The following is a 16,531-nucleotide window of genomic DNA, read 5'->3' as shown; positions in this document are numbered from 1 at the left end:
AAATAGGAAGACGGCTAGTTATTTTTTTTCCGTTTTTAGGTTTTTAAGTTTGAAAATATCGAATAAAATAAGAGGATGACTAGTTTCAAACTTGCAGCCTATGGTGCAAAGTGAAATTTAATACCACCACTTCACATAACGCACTATCTATTAGAGTCATTTAATTTATTTATACATGAATATCGTAGTTTAGTATTTCATATAAATCAATATTGGATACATACTTTAACTTACGTGCATTATTGTTGGTGGTGCACCCGTCGTCTTCAAATCCTGGCTTCCTCTATGCTATTAAGTGATGCACACATGACCACCATGATAATTCCTTTGCAAAATGATGTATAGGCATTTTACAAAGTGTTATCACATGTAAGATTATTACAAGATTTTCAAATAAAAGGTTTCAATGAAACTCACTCTTACGATATTTTTTAGCCGAGTGACATAATACTCTCCAAATTTTGAGCTGCAAATTGTTCTCAACTTTCGCTTCGGCATTTTTAATCATAATTATGAGTTCGAATCTTCTTGAATACAGAGTCTGGTGAGTAATAGTGAAAGGAGGGGCCTCTATGCCATAAGTTAAAAGATTTGGGTTTATTTCATATAAATTCTAATTTCCTAATTATGAATTAGTAAAAGGGTAAAATCGTCTTTACACTTATTGCTAGCCTTCCTAAAAGCCTTCCTATCTTCTCCACTGTCACTACAAAACTTTTCTATACTCCAATTGGCTCTTTCAATCACACACCATGGCCACGCGCCACCTTCTTAACCTCACGCGCCGCCGCTCTCGAATCACTCCCTTCACCGTTCTCCCACCATGTATTACCTTCTCTTCTCGATCCTCCACCTCCATAACCAACCCCTCCCAATCCCCCTCCTTACCCTCCCCACCTCCCCCAGACGCCATGATCTACGATCGCTTAGCTGAACAAGTCAAATCGAAGATCAAATGCCTCGAAGACCCGAACCCGAGATTCCTCAAGTACAATTCCCCCGATCCTACTGTAGCAGATCACACATCAATCCTATCAGCACCGGAGACGAAAGTCACTACTCTTCCTAATGGTCTTCGTGTTGCTACGGAATCGAATTTGTCTTCACAGACAGCTACTGTTGGAGTTTGGATCGATGCTGGATCGCGATTCGAAACTGAGGAGAATAATGGCGTTGCTCATTTCCTTGAGCATATGATTTTTAAAGGAACTGAGAAGAGGCCAATTAGGGCATTGGAAGAGGAAATTGAGAATATGGGAGGGCATTTGAATGCTTATACTTCTAGGGAGCAAACTACGTATTTCGCCAAAGTTTTGGGATCTGATGTGCCTAAGGCAGTTGATATTCTTGGGGATATTTTGCAGAATTCTCTATTGGAGGAAGATAAGATTATTCGAGAGCGTAGTGTGATTCTTCGCGAAATGGAAGAGGTATGAGGCAAGAAAAAAATGATTCTCATTGATTCATAATGTATAGTAGAAGTATCTAATTTTGGTTTCAATTTGGACATTACTTGATTAGAAACTAGTACTACAAATCACAATCTTTTAGAATTAAGGTATTTAGGAAGTGTGTGAGAAAAATGTAGTTAACGGAAAAACAGGTTGAATCCCCTAGTATTAACAATGTATGTAGAATGAGTATCAATTATTCTTATGATATACCAAAAAAAAAATTCTTGTCTTTAAGAAAGTATGATTGAAATGCAACTGTCCTTGAGAGTTTTGGGTGATTCAGATGGAAGAAGGAAGTTGCTACTTATAATAGGAGCTGTATCAATTGCTAATCCATTTGAAGTTAATGATCTAGAGGATTCTTTGTTTAGTTAAGAACCTTCTTATTTAAGTAGGATACGTAACCAGAAGTTTATGTCCTGTTCCACTAATGTGGTTCAGAATATAGCGATTCTACTTTACGCTCGTAGGTGCAGCTGATAGAGGGATCAAATGGTATATAGTTCATTTTTTGGTAGCTTGAAGAAAGGGAAAGCTCCTACTCAAGTCATTGAGTGATATATAAAATAAGGAGACATCTTTATGCATGCAAAATATCTATTCCAAATATATATGCTACGGTTCCTTACTTCGACAGGGTACAAATATCTAAATTGCTTCAGCGGCTGCAATAGCTATAACAAAAATTGAGAAAATGTCTCCTTTTAATTGACGATGCTCTCTTTTTAGCTTTCAAAGCCAGTAGTTTAAAGATGACATTTACAATGATTTTGTCAAAGTGAATGTTTCCAATCTCAGAGAAAGCTGTCACTTTTATCTAAAGAATCCTTGCAAAGTATTTTGAGACCATTTACAGTAAGATGAAAATGTGCTATGATGATTACAACAAATTTTATGCTGTAAAGCTAGATAAAGCAGCAGGTGCAAAGTTTCTAATTTTTTTGACATGATATATTTACTAATTGTTCCTTTATTCGATTCTTGACTGGTTGGAGTGATGGTATTTCATCTCTAACTTTAGCCTGTGCAGAAATTGGCTATATATTTGATGTTTTTCATAATACCTCCGTTCATTTCTCTGCTGTCTGTAATTGATTGCCTAGTATGTTTACTTATGTTGAGATATCTGATTTTGCACACTGGAGAGACTATGTGAGACTGAAAGGCTGTCGTGAACAACCATCTAGTAGAGGAAGTTGAATCAAAAGAATAAATAAATGGATAGAAAATTGACACTAATAAATTCTTAGCTAATGAAATGGTTAAATTGATTAAAAAGAAAGGGAATTTTTGGCAGTATAGATGTCCTCATCTATTTAGTGCCAGTAACTTGGTCAATATTTTTTCTTTCTTGGATTGATATTGTTGCTATCTTCATTCCTGTACCCAGTGTTATAGTGGTCCTGGGCTGTCCGCTCAGAGGCTATCTTGCTTGCAAATCATTCTGATTCTATATGAAGACAATGGTCAGTAACTGCAACGATTTCAAATGGTATGCCTAGTTTGTCTCTAGTCAGACTAAACAATAACCTCTTTAGCTTCTCCAATAATGGGTAACCCTAGTTGGCCATGTAACCTTTCATTGATGTCCTTGTAGATCTGTTCAACGGGTGTATTTGTTCATGGGGAGTCAGGTAGGTTTTCGTTATGTTACACTGTTAATTCTTCTGTTGGAGACTTACATTTTAGTCGAGGAGTTTGTATCCGGACTTGGTAAATTTTTCATTGAATCTCAATATTTGTGATCCTTCATGTTGGACAATCTTCTTGTAGGTGGAAAAACAACCCGAGGAAGTCATCTTTGACCAGTTACATACTACTGCATTCCAATACACTCCATTGGGTAGAACTATTCTTGGACCTGCTCAAAACATTGAGAAAATGACAAGAGCTCATATACAAGATTACATTTCAACCCACTATGGTGCTCATAGAATGGTACGGAACCTGTCATAGCTGATGCATTATTTGTTGGCGACTTCTTTGCGTACTAGCTTCTTCTGTTAAAAAAGATACTACTGGGATTCACCTTTTATTTCGAATTGAATTTTATTGATTTCATTGTGGTCATGTCAAAAGATTTCCACTTTTTTACCTTCTCTATAGGAGCAAACATTAAAGTGATCCCACTTCTACGCTTCCTTGATCCAAATGAATGACAATCTGTCCTTTCCAGTGTGGTATCATATGACCTTCCATTCCAAGCCTAGACATGTATATCTCAAACGCATAAAAAAAAAATCCCGTGTGCACGAAAAAAGGGAAACTAGTGTTTTGTTATTTGTTGTTTTTGATCAAACTTTTACCAGACTAAAAGCGTCATTTAAGTCTTTGCTGTAGGTAATTTCTGCTGCCGGAGCTGTGAAGCATGAAGAAGTTGTTGAGCTAGTAAAGAAACATTTTACAAAACTATCATCTAATCCTATTACCACTTCCCAATTGGTGTCAGAAGAACCAGCAATATTTACAGGTTCAGAGGTGTGGATAAACTACTTAGTTATTTACTCTTCTAGTTTATGTATTTTATATGAACCTTTTTACTGATTTTTGTTCTTCTTCCACATAAATAGATACGTATCATTGATGATGATCTGCCTCTCGCTCAATTTGCTGTTGCATTTAGTGGAGCGTCATGGACAGACCCTGATTCCATAGCTTTGATGGTCATGCAACAAATGCTAGGATCATGGAGCAAAAGTTCAGGAGGAGGAAAGCACATGGGGTTGGTCCTTCGTATTTGCTTAAATTAAACAAAAGTTAATTGTTTTTTTATGAATCAAGAGAAGTTTTTGAGTACTACCAGCAGCCAAAGAGTGCCCCTTACAGAAAAGGACAATAGGAGTATTATTTGTTGGTTCATAATGCTTCATTTATTAGTTCCATGTAAAGGCATTTCTTGGTATTGTTTGGAGATTTTAGTTGAGTTGTTCTTTTCTCCATAAAATAGGAAGTTACTGAGTTTGCTATCTTTCATGGGTATATGATCTGTGAACAGTTCAGAGCTTGTTCAGAGGGTGGCCATTAATGAGCTAGCTGAAAGTGTGATGGCTTTTAACACCAACTATAAAGATACAGGGCTGTTTGGTGTCTATGCTGAAGCTAAGGTTAGAAGAAAATTTCCACTACCTCTGTTTAACCAAATCTCAACTACTTCTGTTTCATTAACTTAGTATTATGATGTGATTTGCTGTATAAGGTCTTGTGGTCACTAAACTTTTGTTATCATGGTTCATTTGTTCTCTTGTGAATTGACAACTAGGTTAGGCCATACAAAAGCAAATTGAAATGTAATTCCAACTTTTTCCGTATTAAAGAAAAATAACAATTTGAAATGTAAAAACTAGTGATTGACATCATATTCGGTAAGTGATTGATGCATTTCTGCAATCAATGTAAGCAATCTTTGCATTAGGACTGTGGCTTTACTCATCCTTGTTTTCTACTTGTTACAGCCTGATTGCCTGAGTGACTTGGCTTATGTCATCATGAATGGTATATGCAAGTTAAGTTACAAAGTGTCTGATGCTGATGTGGTTCGCGCACGTAATCAGGTATTTGTTCACTCCCCAGTTATTCTTTTTCAAATGGAATAGCTGAGTGTTATTTGCCTCCAATTGATTCTAGGGACTTCTACTGTTGACTGCATGTCCTTTTAGCTGTATCAAGAACTTATATTTTCTTAATCTTCTGCAGCTGAAATCTTCTTTGATGCTCCACATTGATGGATCAGGCCCTACTGCTGAAGACATTGGACGGCAGGTAAAATTACATAGAATATATTTATAACCAAAAACAATTATAGGAGCAAGTGTTTGGCTCCTTAGGTAGTCTCCTTGTTCCTAACTTCATCAAGCAAGGCTCTACTATCATCATAAAAATAATGTAAGATAAAATAAAGGCTCTGCTATAGAAGGAAAAAGAGGGAACATACGTCCGGCAATGCCAACCAATAAGTAAAGAAGAAGAATCTCAGCGGAGGCAAAAGAAGCTAGGTAATTTCTTTTCATCTACCTAAACTTTGGTAGGAAGAGTTATCCGGTACACCTGTCGGGAGGTAATATGTATTTGGTGGAATAGTCTAGGTGCACAAGTTTGTCCATGTCACTTTTCCTTTAAATAAATGGAACCTAGATGACTAGGTGGTAGGAGCATTGCATATAGTTAATACATTTCCTCTCGTCAGTATAGCAGATCGTGTTCTGTTTGCTGGACTCTTTGCAATCAAATGGATTGCCGTGATTGCATTCTAGTTCCTTGACACCTCCCTTTATAATCACTGAATTTACTTACAGTTGAAAGTTTCTTTTTTTATTGCAGTTAATCACATATGGCCGCAGAATTCCATATGCTGAGTTATTTTCCAGAATTGACAGTGTCGATGCTGGAACGATCAAGCGAGTTGCAAATCGTTTTATTTTTGACAGGGTAAGTCCCTCAGGCCTTCTGTACATCTACTTTCAGTCAATAACTATTTATATAGGCTATAAGTTGGTTATTTTATTAACACGCCATAAAACTATATGAATTACATCTTATATTTCCTGAACCACTACAAATACAAGAGGGTTAAAACCATCTTTTTAATATGATTTTCCCTTTGTAGGATGTTGCAATATCAGCTAGGGGACCAATTCAAGATTTGCCTGATTACAACTGGTTCAGACGCAGGACATACTGGCTGCGGTACTAGATTGCTAATTCTTTCCTGATGACTTAAATTCATCTTCTTTTCCCAGTCGTAATCGTGACATTGGGCATTATACCACACATGGTCTACAAAAAACTATTGTCAATAAAATGAGTGACAAATTTTGTTGATCACTTTTGTTTTTGTACATGGTGTTCATGTCAAGGAGAAAACATTACTTGCTTCTGCCTTTGGCTGTCGATTCAGTCAGCATAAAGTTGCATCTCTTTCTTCTGCAATATATTTCGAAAATTGCATCAACTATTTTCCCTGTATTAGTATTCTTTGGGTAAAATATACCATTTGTGGTACTGGCTTGTTATTTATACACATACTTATTACATCTCTATCTCTCCCTCCACCTTAATTTTGAACTGCGTTGGTTAAATAGCTTGATTCGATAGAAAATGGTAAGTGGAATTATTCAAGCTTTACTGGCTTGCTGTCTTCAACCAGCTTGTTCCGATGAACTTACATCATCCTCGACTATTTCATTAGCTACCTATCACCAGTCAAACCCGCAGTTAACTCTACTGACAGATGTGTGAAGAACTCTGCTTAGACAGATGCGAAGAAATCACTTAACATTAGTTGGGACGAGCATTTACTGTGGCAAAATTCATGATTGTTTTTTTCTTTTTTCTTTCTGAAATAAGCATTTAACATGGTACATATCATGGACAACTGACTATTTTCTGTGAATTACTTTGATATCTTTGAACATCCAGTCTTGTCTGTTGAGAACAATGTTTTAAGAGGCGGGGATGCAAGGCGAGGTGTTATACCTAGCACAAGAGGAGAGGTAAGTTTCATGGATCTACGAGGCGTATCTGTGACTTATGAAAATAAGAAAAAGTAAGAAAATAAGAATATAACAATTATAAAATTCTCATTTTATTACTAATAAAATAAAAAAAAAGAGCAAAATATTCAATAATTCTGCAAATAAATTTAAACAAAACAAGAATAATATAGAAAAAATATTATAATTTTTTATTTGAGTAAAATAAAAACATTAAAATGATAATATCCGAGACAATATTTAATTTGAAGTTATCATCTACATCATCATCGACTTCCAAAAATGGGTGGGGTATGTGTCAAGTCTAAAAGAGTAAAAATTGGGTGAGGTAATTATTTTGAAATTAAAATATTAACTTTAGGATTTTTTTTTGAAAATTCAGTAAATATGAATTTGTTAACGAAAAAAGGAAATATATTCTTTTTGTTAGACAATAAAAAATATATGTCAGCTCAAAATAAATTTATGGCGAAGATTTTTTCCTTTTGAAAATCTCGACTTTTTTTATCTTTTCTGTTTTTCCTCGTAATTCCATAAAGGTTTTATTTTTAAGATAAGAGGAGTTTCAACACACGATAAAGTTGTTCACATGGTAAACACTTTCACTTCTAATCTCAATGTTGTTAGTTCAATTCAGCAGCTCGGCAAGAAAGTTAGAGTTCCTAGGAAATGCGTTAAAAAAAAAGTTTCTTCAGAGCACTCTTTGAGCTCCCACTTCCTTTCCAATTTGGTGACTCGAACGCACAATATTTAGGTTGAAAGTAAAGAGTGTTTACCATTTGAATTCTGTTTAATCAAAGTCTTGTCTCCGAAAATACCTTTATGGAGTTGTGATGGAAAAGAGCAAAAAATGTATGCATTTCCTAAAGGAAACAATCTCCCCCTGAAATTTTTTCCTGATATAATTAGTTCAAGTTTCACTTTATTCTTGTCTTCTAATTGTAAGTAAGGTAACTAATCCATTTCATCTTTTATATTATACTTTAACCAAATTAAGTTCAATTCCAAATTAAACTTATCTCACTACAATTATACAAATGCAATGAAGGATCTATAGTTTTGAGGATATAAAACTTTATATTGATAGAATAAAAAGGAAGAAATTAATGTCATGGGGAAAATGTTTTTCCTTGTAGGAAATGCAAACTTTTTTGCTCTTTCCTTTTTTCATTCACGACTTGACAATAAGAGGAGATTGCTCGGATGGTAAGCACTCTTCATCTTCAACCTTAAAGTTGCGGGTTCGAGTCATCAAGGAAGCAAAAGGGTGAGAGTCCCTAAATAGGAGTTAAGTCCGAATAGACCCCAGAGTAGTGCTCTAATGATGATGGTCATGAACCCGTAATCTTGATTCGAACCCGTAATCTTGAGGTTGGAGGTTGAGGGTGGTTACTTACTACCTGTGCAACCTCCTCTTTTTTTTTTCGAGAAACCTTTACCGAGTTGTGAAGGAAAAAAGAAAAAAAATCTACATTTTTCAAAAGAAAAAGAATTACTTCTCATTTAAGTTTTTCCTGATAATTAGCTGAAGTTTCAAATTTATTCTTGTCTTTTGGTAACTGATTTAATTACAAGGGATTTAAAGTTTTAAAAAAAATAAGGAAGGATTATAATTTTAAGATTTTTTTCTTCTTTGTTCCTTCACAATTTCATAGGGGTCTATATTAAGATGGGGAGTTTTGATTCTTTTGAACATAATAAGGGGTTGTTCATATGGTAAACACCTTTCATCTCTAAGCTCAAGATTGCGGGTTCGAGTCACCAACACTGTAGGGAAGTGGGAACGAGTACCTAGGAAATGAGTTTCAAAAACCTTCAATCTTAAATTTAGAGATGATCATAATCCCTTCTTTTTCAAAAAAGACGTGAAAATTTGGTCGGAAAATTAGAAAAACTATAAAAAAAATTTAATTTAAAATAAATCGATCTTTTTTTCATTTTTTAGTTAGAATGAAAATTTGGCCAAAAAATTATAATATTTTTTTAATTTTAATATAATTCGATCTTTTTTCCATCTTTTAGCTAAAATGTATTAAAGTTAAAAGAGCGAAAATGTTTAAAAAGATAAAATAACACTTTCTTCTTGAATATACTTTAAGAGAAATAAGAAGTCTTTTCTCTTCTCCCTACTTTTTTCTTCTTCTAAATTTATATAGTTTCATAACACGTTATCAGCCGATTCTTCTATTCTTAAAGAATTGTGATAGAAGACGAGAAAAGTCCAAAAGAGATCTTGCATTATGCAAAAAGGTTGCAATAAGGTTCTTATATCTTAACGGTATGATTTATCTTTATGTTATAATTATTTATGTAACAGATCTGGAGGTACCATCTAAAGTAAGTATGTAAAGAGGCTTGTTGACTTTTTATACATTTAATTTTAATCGATTGGGAAGAAAATTTCTTAATTTATTTTAATAATTGAATAAGCACAATTTAGTGAAAGGTATGTTTTCAACCTTTATATGAGGTATGTGATCTATTAAGCTATATTTGTTAACTACTAATGTTGATTATAATAAATCAATAATCTCAATTTTGTGTGTAATTATAATGTACGATCATATTGATGATCATCAAATGTGATAAAATTACAATTATTTTGAAGGTTTGAGGTTGAGCCTCATTATGGGTAAGACGATAGATTTAAGTTTTATCGCACCAAAAGAATAAGACGATGGATTTATGTCCAATCGCAAAAAGAGGGTAAGACATTGGGTTAAAGTCCTGATGCACCATGATAATAAGATATTGGGTTCAAGATCCATCAATTTATGACCTAAAACACTTTTATATGGATAAGACATTGAATGTGAGTCTAAATGCACCATATTGATAATATAATAATGACTAAAGAAAAATTAATGTGTTTTTGATGAGAAGTCATGAAATTTACTGAATTTGCTCCATTACATAAAGTGAATGTGGTTGTAGTNTCATCCACCTAGAGGATTGTTTAGACTTAATGGTCCTAATAAATGTTTCTTCTATATGGTCTCATGTGTGCCTATTATTATCTCGCAACTTGATGTTTGCAAAAATGTTGGCACAAATAATATGTTACATGCACATTTTCTTCAGATTAGTTCATTCAATGATGGGATCATGACTCACCTAAAGGGTGAAGTAATTGAAGAAATAAATCTGAAAATTACTCTTGGAGTAATAAAATTGAAATTTAGTCATATAATAGTAAATCAGAAATTTACTAAAGCAAAAGGCACATGACGTAGTAAACTTGGAGTTTACGAGTACTAATAATTTTATTAGTTGGCATGAATAATTTGGTCATCCCAAAGATGTGCATACTGAGTAATGGACATACATTGAAAAATTAGAAGATTCTTCAAGAATTCTTTACGTTGCTTGTTCTCGTGATAAAGTTGATTAATGGATCAACTAAAGTTGGGACTAAATCCCTAAATTTTGAAAAATATAAAAGGTGAATATGGACCCGTTCACCTATCATGTGATATGATAAAAAAATGCATCAATAAGATAATCACACGTGCGTTTGTTCTCAATTTGCAGTTTGACATTCGCAAAATTGTTTGTGCAAGATAATTGTTTGTTGTCAATATGAAATCAAGATGATTCACCTTGATAATATTGATAAATATATAAGATGATGTAACATTAAATGTCACACATAGTGAATCATTGCTTATGAAAATAAAGTTTCATGTGTTGATCTGAAATATGATATTACATACAAACGTAATTGTATGAATCAAACCAATAAATTATGATCAATTTTTCTGTTAATTGGTTTATGGTCAGGGACCAAATAGTTTTCATCTGATAATTTTAATTTGCAATATATGATTAATGAATATACTATGATGCACAAAGATAGATTCTCCAAAAGATTGAGATATATGTTAGTTTGTCTAACATAAGGGGGAGATTAAAAGCAACACAAGAGTTGTAAATACATCTATTGAATGTCCCTCAAGAGGCAGCGATTTTGCTTTTTCCGGTGGGGTAAGTCGCTGTTGGTGCAGCGATTTTACCGTTTTGGTTAATATAAAATTTTATATACCGTTTTGAAATTTTTGTTAATATTTTGTACCCTTTAGGCTCCGGACTCTAGTTTAATCTACTAATTTTTGAAGTGTTACACAAATATAATATCAATAATTGTACCCATAATAACAGAGCTAGGCAAAATGTGTCCATTAACTTGTACTTTCTTCATGAATGTTAGTTTCATCTTTATTTCTATTGTTACGTTCTTTCTTGTGCCTCAGTTATCGTATTATTCAAAATTTGAATACTCTTCTTTAGGCTTCCTTCAGATCCAATAGAGAAAAATCTCATAAATTTCCATAAGAAATTGGGATAGAAAAATCTTCTAAAAGCAAATTTAAAAATTGCATCCATTGCTAGTGCAATTGGATCCTCAGGATTTAATAAATTTTTCAATTTTTTGCCTAGAGCAATTCCAAAAATATTATCAGTACCAAAACAAATCATCATTTTTTGTAAGTCAATTGACATGTTGTGTTTTGAAGCCTTGTCTAAAATTGGCAATGAGTCATTCTTGATTGTTGGGTTCACCCAACGATGTTCGATTTTGTTAATTCTGGAACCACGATTTTCCTTTGCGATATCCATTCTTCACCCTTAGCACAAGATATACCTGTTAACATAGAAGTTACCGCTCTCATATCACTTGAATCACGTAGAAATATGTAAAGAAAACAAAAATATATATAATTTTAGTAATTCATTTAGTTGACTGACTGCTATTCGATTTCCCACGTTAGCAACACTTGTGGAATACTACCCACTAATGGCCATGTTTTTGGACCTTTCAATTTTCCTACTAGTAACCAAAACCAAACTAAATAAACACTTACTCTAGTCATCAATAAGATGATTAAAACTAATTCCATTATCTATATATGGTTTCTCTAATGATTTTATAAAGGAATAAAAATCATCTTTCAAAATTCTTGAATTGTTGCACTCATTCACATTTTATAATAGGAGAACAATGACTGCTTTACAGGTTTACCTTCCTATCAATTAGGAAGTTTTAAAGTTTGATTAGGTCATGATCATGTGAAAATTTTTCTATTATTTAGGAAGTTTGAAAGCTTGCATCAATTTTGTTTTATTATATCAGAGGAATATAATTAAACATATAAATAAATTGAAGTCATGAGGAAGATGTTTTTCCTTGTTGGAAATGTAAGACTTTTTTGTTCTTTTCCTTTTTCTTTCGTAACTCGACAGCAAGAAGGCATTGCTCAGATGGTAAGCACTCTTCATCTTCAAATTCAAAGTTGCAGGTTTGAATCATTAAAGGAGCAAAAAAGGTGGAAGCGCTCCTAGGTTCGATCCCATAAATTTGAGTTTGGAGGTCAAGTGTGCTTACTATATGTGCAACCTTTTTTTTTTTTTGTCTTCAAAACAAAAACCTTTATAAAGTTGTTAAGGTAAGTGAATTAGCGACTCGAACCCTTGATCTCGGACTAGAAATACAATCGTTGTCCCACTAAAGCTAACCTTCTCCTTCTTTTGTATTACACATCAACTTAAATTCAAATCAAACATCTCAAAACAAAATAAAAACGATATTACTTAGGGAAAATGACAGAAATCACATACTTTTAAAGCAAAATTAAAATTTGTCCCTTATAAGTTTATAATTACAAAAATCCCTCAAATTGATATAACAATATAAGCGCTGATACATTAATCTGATTGTGCGAGATACATTAATCGTTAAGTAAGATACATTACATTCTACACATGATACACTAATCTGATTTGTATTTTATACATGATATACTAATTTGATGCGCTGATACATTGATCTGATGCGCGAGATACTGGATCTCGACCTTGAATGCTTCATATTACAATGGGCCAATTCATTATCAAGCTAAAAAAAGCCCATTATGGGCCCTCTGCATTTGGCCCAATAATATAGAGCCCGTTTAAGCATTTACACTTGTATTGGGAAAAATCGACTGAAGACGCTGAGCATGGAGGATTCCGACGAAGAACCGCCGCTCGCCGTCGAAATCAACGACGCCGTCAACTCTAATCAACTGACAGAGAGCTCAGAGATTCCGCCGGTCGGCGTCACCGTCATCACCGGCTATCTCGGTTCCGGAAAATCCACTGTAATTTATACTTCTCCTCTCCTTATTCAGTTAATAATTAGGTTAGTTAGTTTGGAATTGAAGCGTAATAGTTGATTTTGTTGTTGTTATTTTTAGTTGATCAATTACATATTGAAAACTCAACATGGGAAGAAAATAGCAGTGATACTTAATGAGTTTGGTGAGGAATTAGGAGTTGAGAGAGCAATGATAAATGAAGGGGAAGAAGGTGATCTTGTGGAGGAATGGGTAGAGCTTGCAAATGGATGTATTTGCTGTACTGTGAAGCATAGTTTGGTTCAAGCATTGGAGCAACTTGTTCAGAGAAAAGAGAGGTTAGAGTTTTTTAATAATTATTACTCACTCCATTTCAACTTGTTTGTTCTACCTCCATTGAAAAAGATGTCTTGTTCCTTTTTTGGCAGCTATTTAGTTTCAACTTTCCGCATGACATGATTAGGATCACAATAGTAAAGGACATGTTGATATATCTTACATATCTTCAGTTTTTAGTTTAAGAACAAGATTCAAACTTTTTGTCAAGTTAAAACCTATTGTATATTGTATTGTCCTTTTAAATACAATGTTTGTTTCGATTATTATGTCAACTTTATGTATCATATTGTTGAATCTGTCGTATGTGACGATGAAAAGTGTCATTTTGTGTAACCACCATTTGGTTTGATCACCTTATCTTTTTATCTTCATCTTGTACTTTCATATTACTTAATAATCCTAGTACAAGTCTGTTTTTACAAGTGTGTTCTTTGAATAATCATTCCTTACATGTTAAGTTTGGAGTAAGGCAACGAAATTCTGTAATTATTTGCTGAAGTATTTCACCTTTTTCAAATGTAATGATGAGCAGTTATTTTGTTTGTTTGCAGGCTTGATCATATATTGCTAGAGACTACTGGTTTGGCAAACCCTGCACCTCTTGCATCTGTGCTTTGGTTGGATGATCAGCTGGAATCAGATGTTAGGCTTGACTCCATAATCACTGTGAGTTTTGTGTTTTCAGAATTTTCCTCATTTTCTTTTACTATTCTGTGCATGGAGAAAAGAATTATATCTGTGAAGTGAAGCTGCTTAGAATTTGGTGTTCTATGGTTTCTCTTAGATATTGAGATTCAAAATTCTTTCACTGGTTAGATGTGTATCTTAGGATTTGCTTATTAACTTCATTTGCAAACTCATTCTGTTCTCTTGTATGATTTAACTTCATATGCAACAGGTTGTTCTCATCGTTGCACTTCTTAAATCCTTGCCATTTTATTTCCCAGTTTTGCATAATGTTGGGTTTTGATTAGTTTTGCTTCTGTGACAGGTTGTTGATGCAAAGAACCTTCGGTATCAGCTAAAACCAAATCCTGACTCCTCTTCATTTCCTGAAGCTTATTTACAAATAGCTTTTGCGGTAATTGATATGTTAGTTTCTCCATTCAATCATCTCAGGTTTCTAATTAGGCTTTCAATCTGTTTTTTCAACTTTCAAGTGGTTGTATTCCCATTCTTATTGGTGCTAACTAGGACTGTACTTCATATAGTAGGTCTGGATTATGGATGAAATCATGTCTAACTCTTATTTGTGAACTGTTGTGTGTAGGATGTTATCATTCTCAACAAGGTAGATCTAATTTCTCTAGATGACTCGGGAGCGGTGCTAGAGGAACTGGTGAAGGAAATACGTGATGTTAATTCCCTTGCTAATATTATTCATTCTGTGCGGTGCCAAGTTGACTTATCGAAGATATTAAACTGTCAGGCATATGATCCTACTGTAAGCAATGATCCTTGTACATGAAATTCAGCTATTGCTACTTAGCAGACGGAAAGCTAAATAATCTTCCATTTTGCTGATTTTTTAAAGCATGCTGCTCATCTTGAAGCATTGTTAAAGGAGAACAAATCTCTAACTACTAAAGGCCTTCATGACAGTGAAGTCAGAACATTGTGCATCTGTGACGCACAGCAGATTGATCTTGATAAGGTAACTTTTTGAAAGGGGTGCTGGTATGTGCTTGCAGGGCTATGATTTTTGCTAGCTACTTCCGAGTTTTCTGATTCTTTCCTTGTAAAGCAAAAGGGGCTTGCTAATGGTGTCTGATTATCTTTTTCCTATCTAGGAAACTCGTCCTTTGGGGTCCTGTACATGCTAAAAGTTTTATGAAGATTAGTGCACCTCGAAGCCGTTTATTGTAGCTCATACATATTATTATCCTTTTTATGCTCCAGTTGTGGTTTTACCACAATTTTCATACACAAAGGTTGACTCTTCACTATCTTGGATCACTTAAGTCCTCATTTCTCTTGTTGGCAATAGGTTCGTATATGGCTTGAGGAGCTCCTTTGGGATAAAAAGTATGGCATGGACGTTTACCGTTGCAAGGGAATTTTAAGAGTCAGAAACTCGGATGAACTCCACACTTTACAGGTAAGAAATCCTATGATAAAGATAACTTTCATCTCTACAAGCTGTTATCTTATAATAATATTTCACCTAACAAATTTGCAGTGCAGTAGTTAAGATTCACCGTCTCTTCGTTATTCTTACAGAAATAGAAAAACCTCTTTGCAAATTTTCCTGCGTAAACGGTAAAACAAGCCTCATACAAAAGCAAACAACTTTACTTGGAGCCTTGAACTTTCAAATTATTTTCCCTGGCCAGTCATTGTCATCTCTATTCATTTTCTTCATCAACAGATTAGAACACGTTTTAACAGAAAATATCACATCCTCCTTTCCCATCCAGTAAATCGAATCTTTCTGCAAGTTATCTAGTATAATATCTTCTGCAACTGATAATAGTAGTCTGACTCTTCCAATTTCCCAACCGTAAAAGTTCTCCTGAACTGAAAATTCCCAGCTTCTACCATCACAACAATCAGCAATCCTACAGTTTCTGTACAAATCCGAGAATGTTTCTGGTCTGATTCCACTTGTCTTCCCCGTTCCTTGTGTCCGCTATGCAAATGTGCATCAATATCTTTGACATTGCAACTTTACCAGTTATGTGAAGTAGCACCAAAAGCTATTCAGTGAAGCAAAACGTTATTATGTCTATGCTTTCTGGGTGTCTATGCTTTGTGTTTTCGTTGTCCTAACATGTTTACTACTGCGTCTGGCAGGGCGTGAGAGAAATATATGAAATTGTTCCAAGTCGTAAATGGAGAAACGAAGAGATTCAGATGAACAAAATAGTATTTATAGGTAAAGCACATTTCAGACTATGAAGTTGATTTACAACTTTTTCTTCTTTTAATCTTGCCTTTCTTTTTCAGGCCGCTTTCTCAATGAAGAGATCCTTTTGCACTCATTACATACTTGTATTGTTGGAACTAATTGACTCGCATAGAATTTGACTAAATCCTATTTTCTATCGTTAAGATGGAAAACTAAATCAAGAATTCTCTATCTTCATCATTACTCGTTATTTCTTTCATCTCGATGATTAACTTAGTTTACGAGAAA

General features: G+C 34.1%; 2 protein-coding genes across 2 annotated transcripts; both read left to right on the top strand.

The window, feature by feature from the left end:
- The first annotated feature begins 701 nt into the window (after positions 1-701).
- Positions 702-6,490, top strand: LOC107020515 (probable mitochondrial-processing peptidase subunit beta, mitochondrial). The gene is made up of 9 exons (XM_015220915.2): positions 702-1,430; positions 3,228-3,392; positions 3,795-3,932; positions 4,025-4,176; positions 4,450-4,558; positions 4,907-5,005; positions 5,148-5,213; positions 5,772-5,879; positions 6,058-6,490. The coding sequence occupies exons 1-9, from the start codon at positions 753-755 to the stop codon at positions 6,142-6,144; spliced, it is 1,602 nt and encodes a 533-aa protein (XP_015076401.1). The 5' UTR covers positions 702-752; the 3' UTR covers positions 6,145-6,490.
- Positions 6,491-12,898: 6,408 nt separating this feature from the next.
- On the top strand, positions 12,899-16,531 carry LOC107018725 (COBW domain-containing protein 1). Its single transcript, XM_015219285.2, has 9 exons — positions 12,899-13,080; positions 13,177-13,394; positions 13,947-14,061; positions 14,387-14,476; positions 14,666-14,839; positions 14,930-15,049; positions 15,383-15,493; positions 16,189-16,270; positions 16,342-16,531. Exons 1-9 carry the CDS (start codon positions 12,940-12,942, stop codon positions 16,404-16,406), a joined length of 1,116 nt encoding a protein of 371 aa, XP_015074771.1. The 5' UTR covers positions 12,899-12,939; the 3' UTR covers positions 16,407-16,531.

This window comes from Solanum pennellii, chromosome 5 (assembly GCF_001406875.1).
Source record: "Solanum pennellii chromosome 5, SPENNV200".
Classification (NCBI taxonomy): Eukaryota; Viridiplantae; Streptophyta; class Magnoliopsida; order Solanales; family Solanaceae; genus Solanum; species Solanum pennellii.
Note: the sequence above shows the minus strand (reverse complement) of the source record. Positions and strands in the feature narration are given on the sequence as shown.

Excerpts from the sequence above, each read along its gene's own strand:
- LOC107018725 (XM_015219285.2), top strand. The coding sequence starts at position 12,940 with ATGGAGGATTCCGACGAAGAACCGCCGCTCGCCGTCGAAATCAACGAC. Across the intron at positions 14,062-14,386 it reads GGCTTGACTCCATAATCACT|GTTGTTGATGCAAAGAACCT; the intron begins GTGAGTTTTGTG and ends CTTCTGTGACAG. Across the intron at positions 15,050-15,382 it reads AGCAGATTGATCTTGATAAG|GTTCGTATATGGCTTGAGGA; the intron begins GTAACTTTTTGA and ends TGTTGGCAATAG.
- LOC107020515 (XM_015220915.2), top strand. The coding sequence starts at position 753 with ATGGCCACGCGCCACCTTCTTAACCTCACGCGCCGCCGCTCTCGAATC. Across the intron at positions 3,933-4,024 it reads CAATATTTACAGGTTCAGAG|ATACGTATCATTGATGATGA; the intron begins GTGTGGATAAAC and ends CCACATAAATAG. Across the intron at positions 4,177-4,449 it reads GGAGGAGGAAAGCACATGGG|TTCAGAGCTTGTTCAGAGGG; the intron begins GTTGGTCCTTCG and ends ATCTGTGAACAG.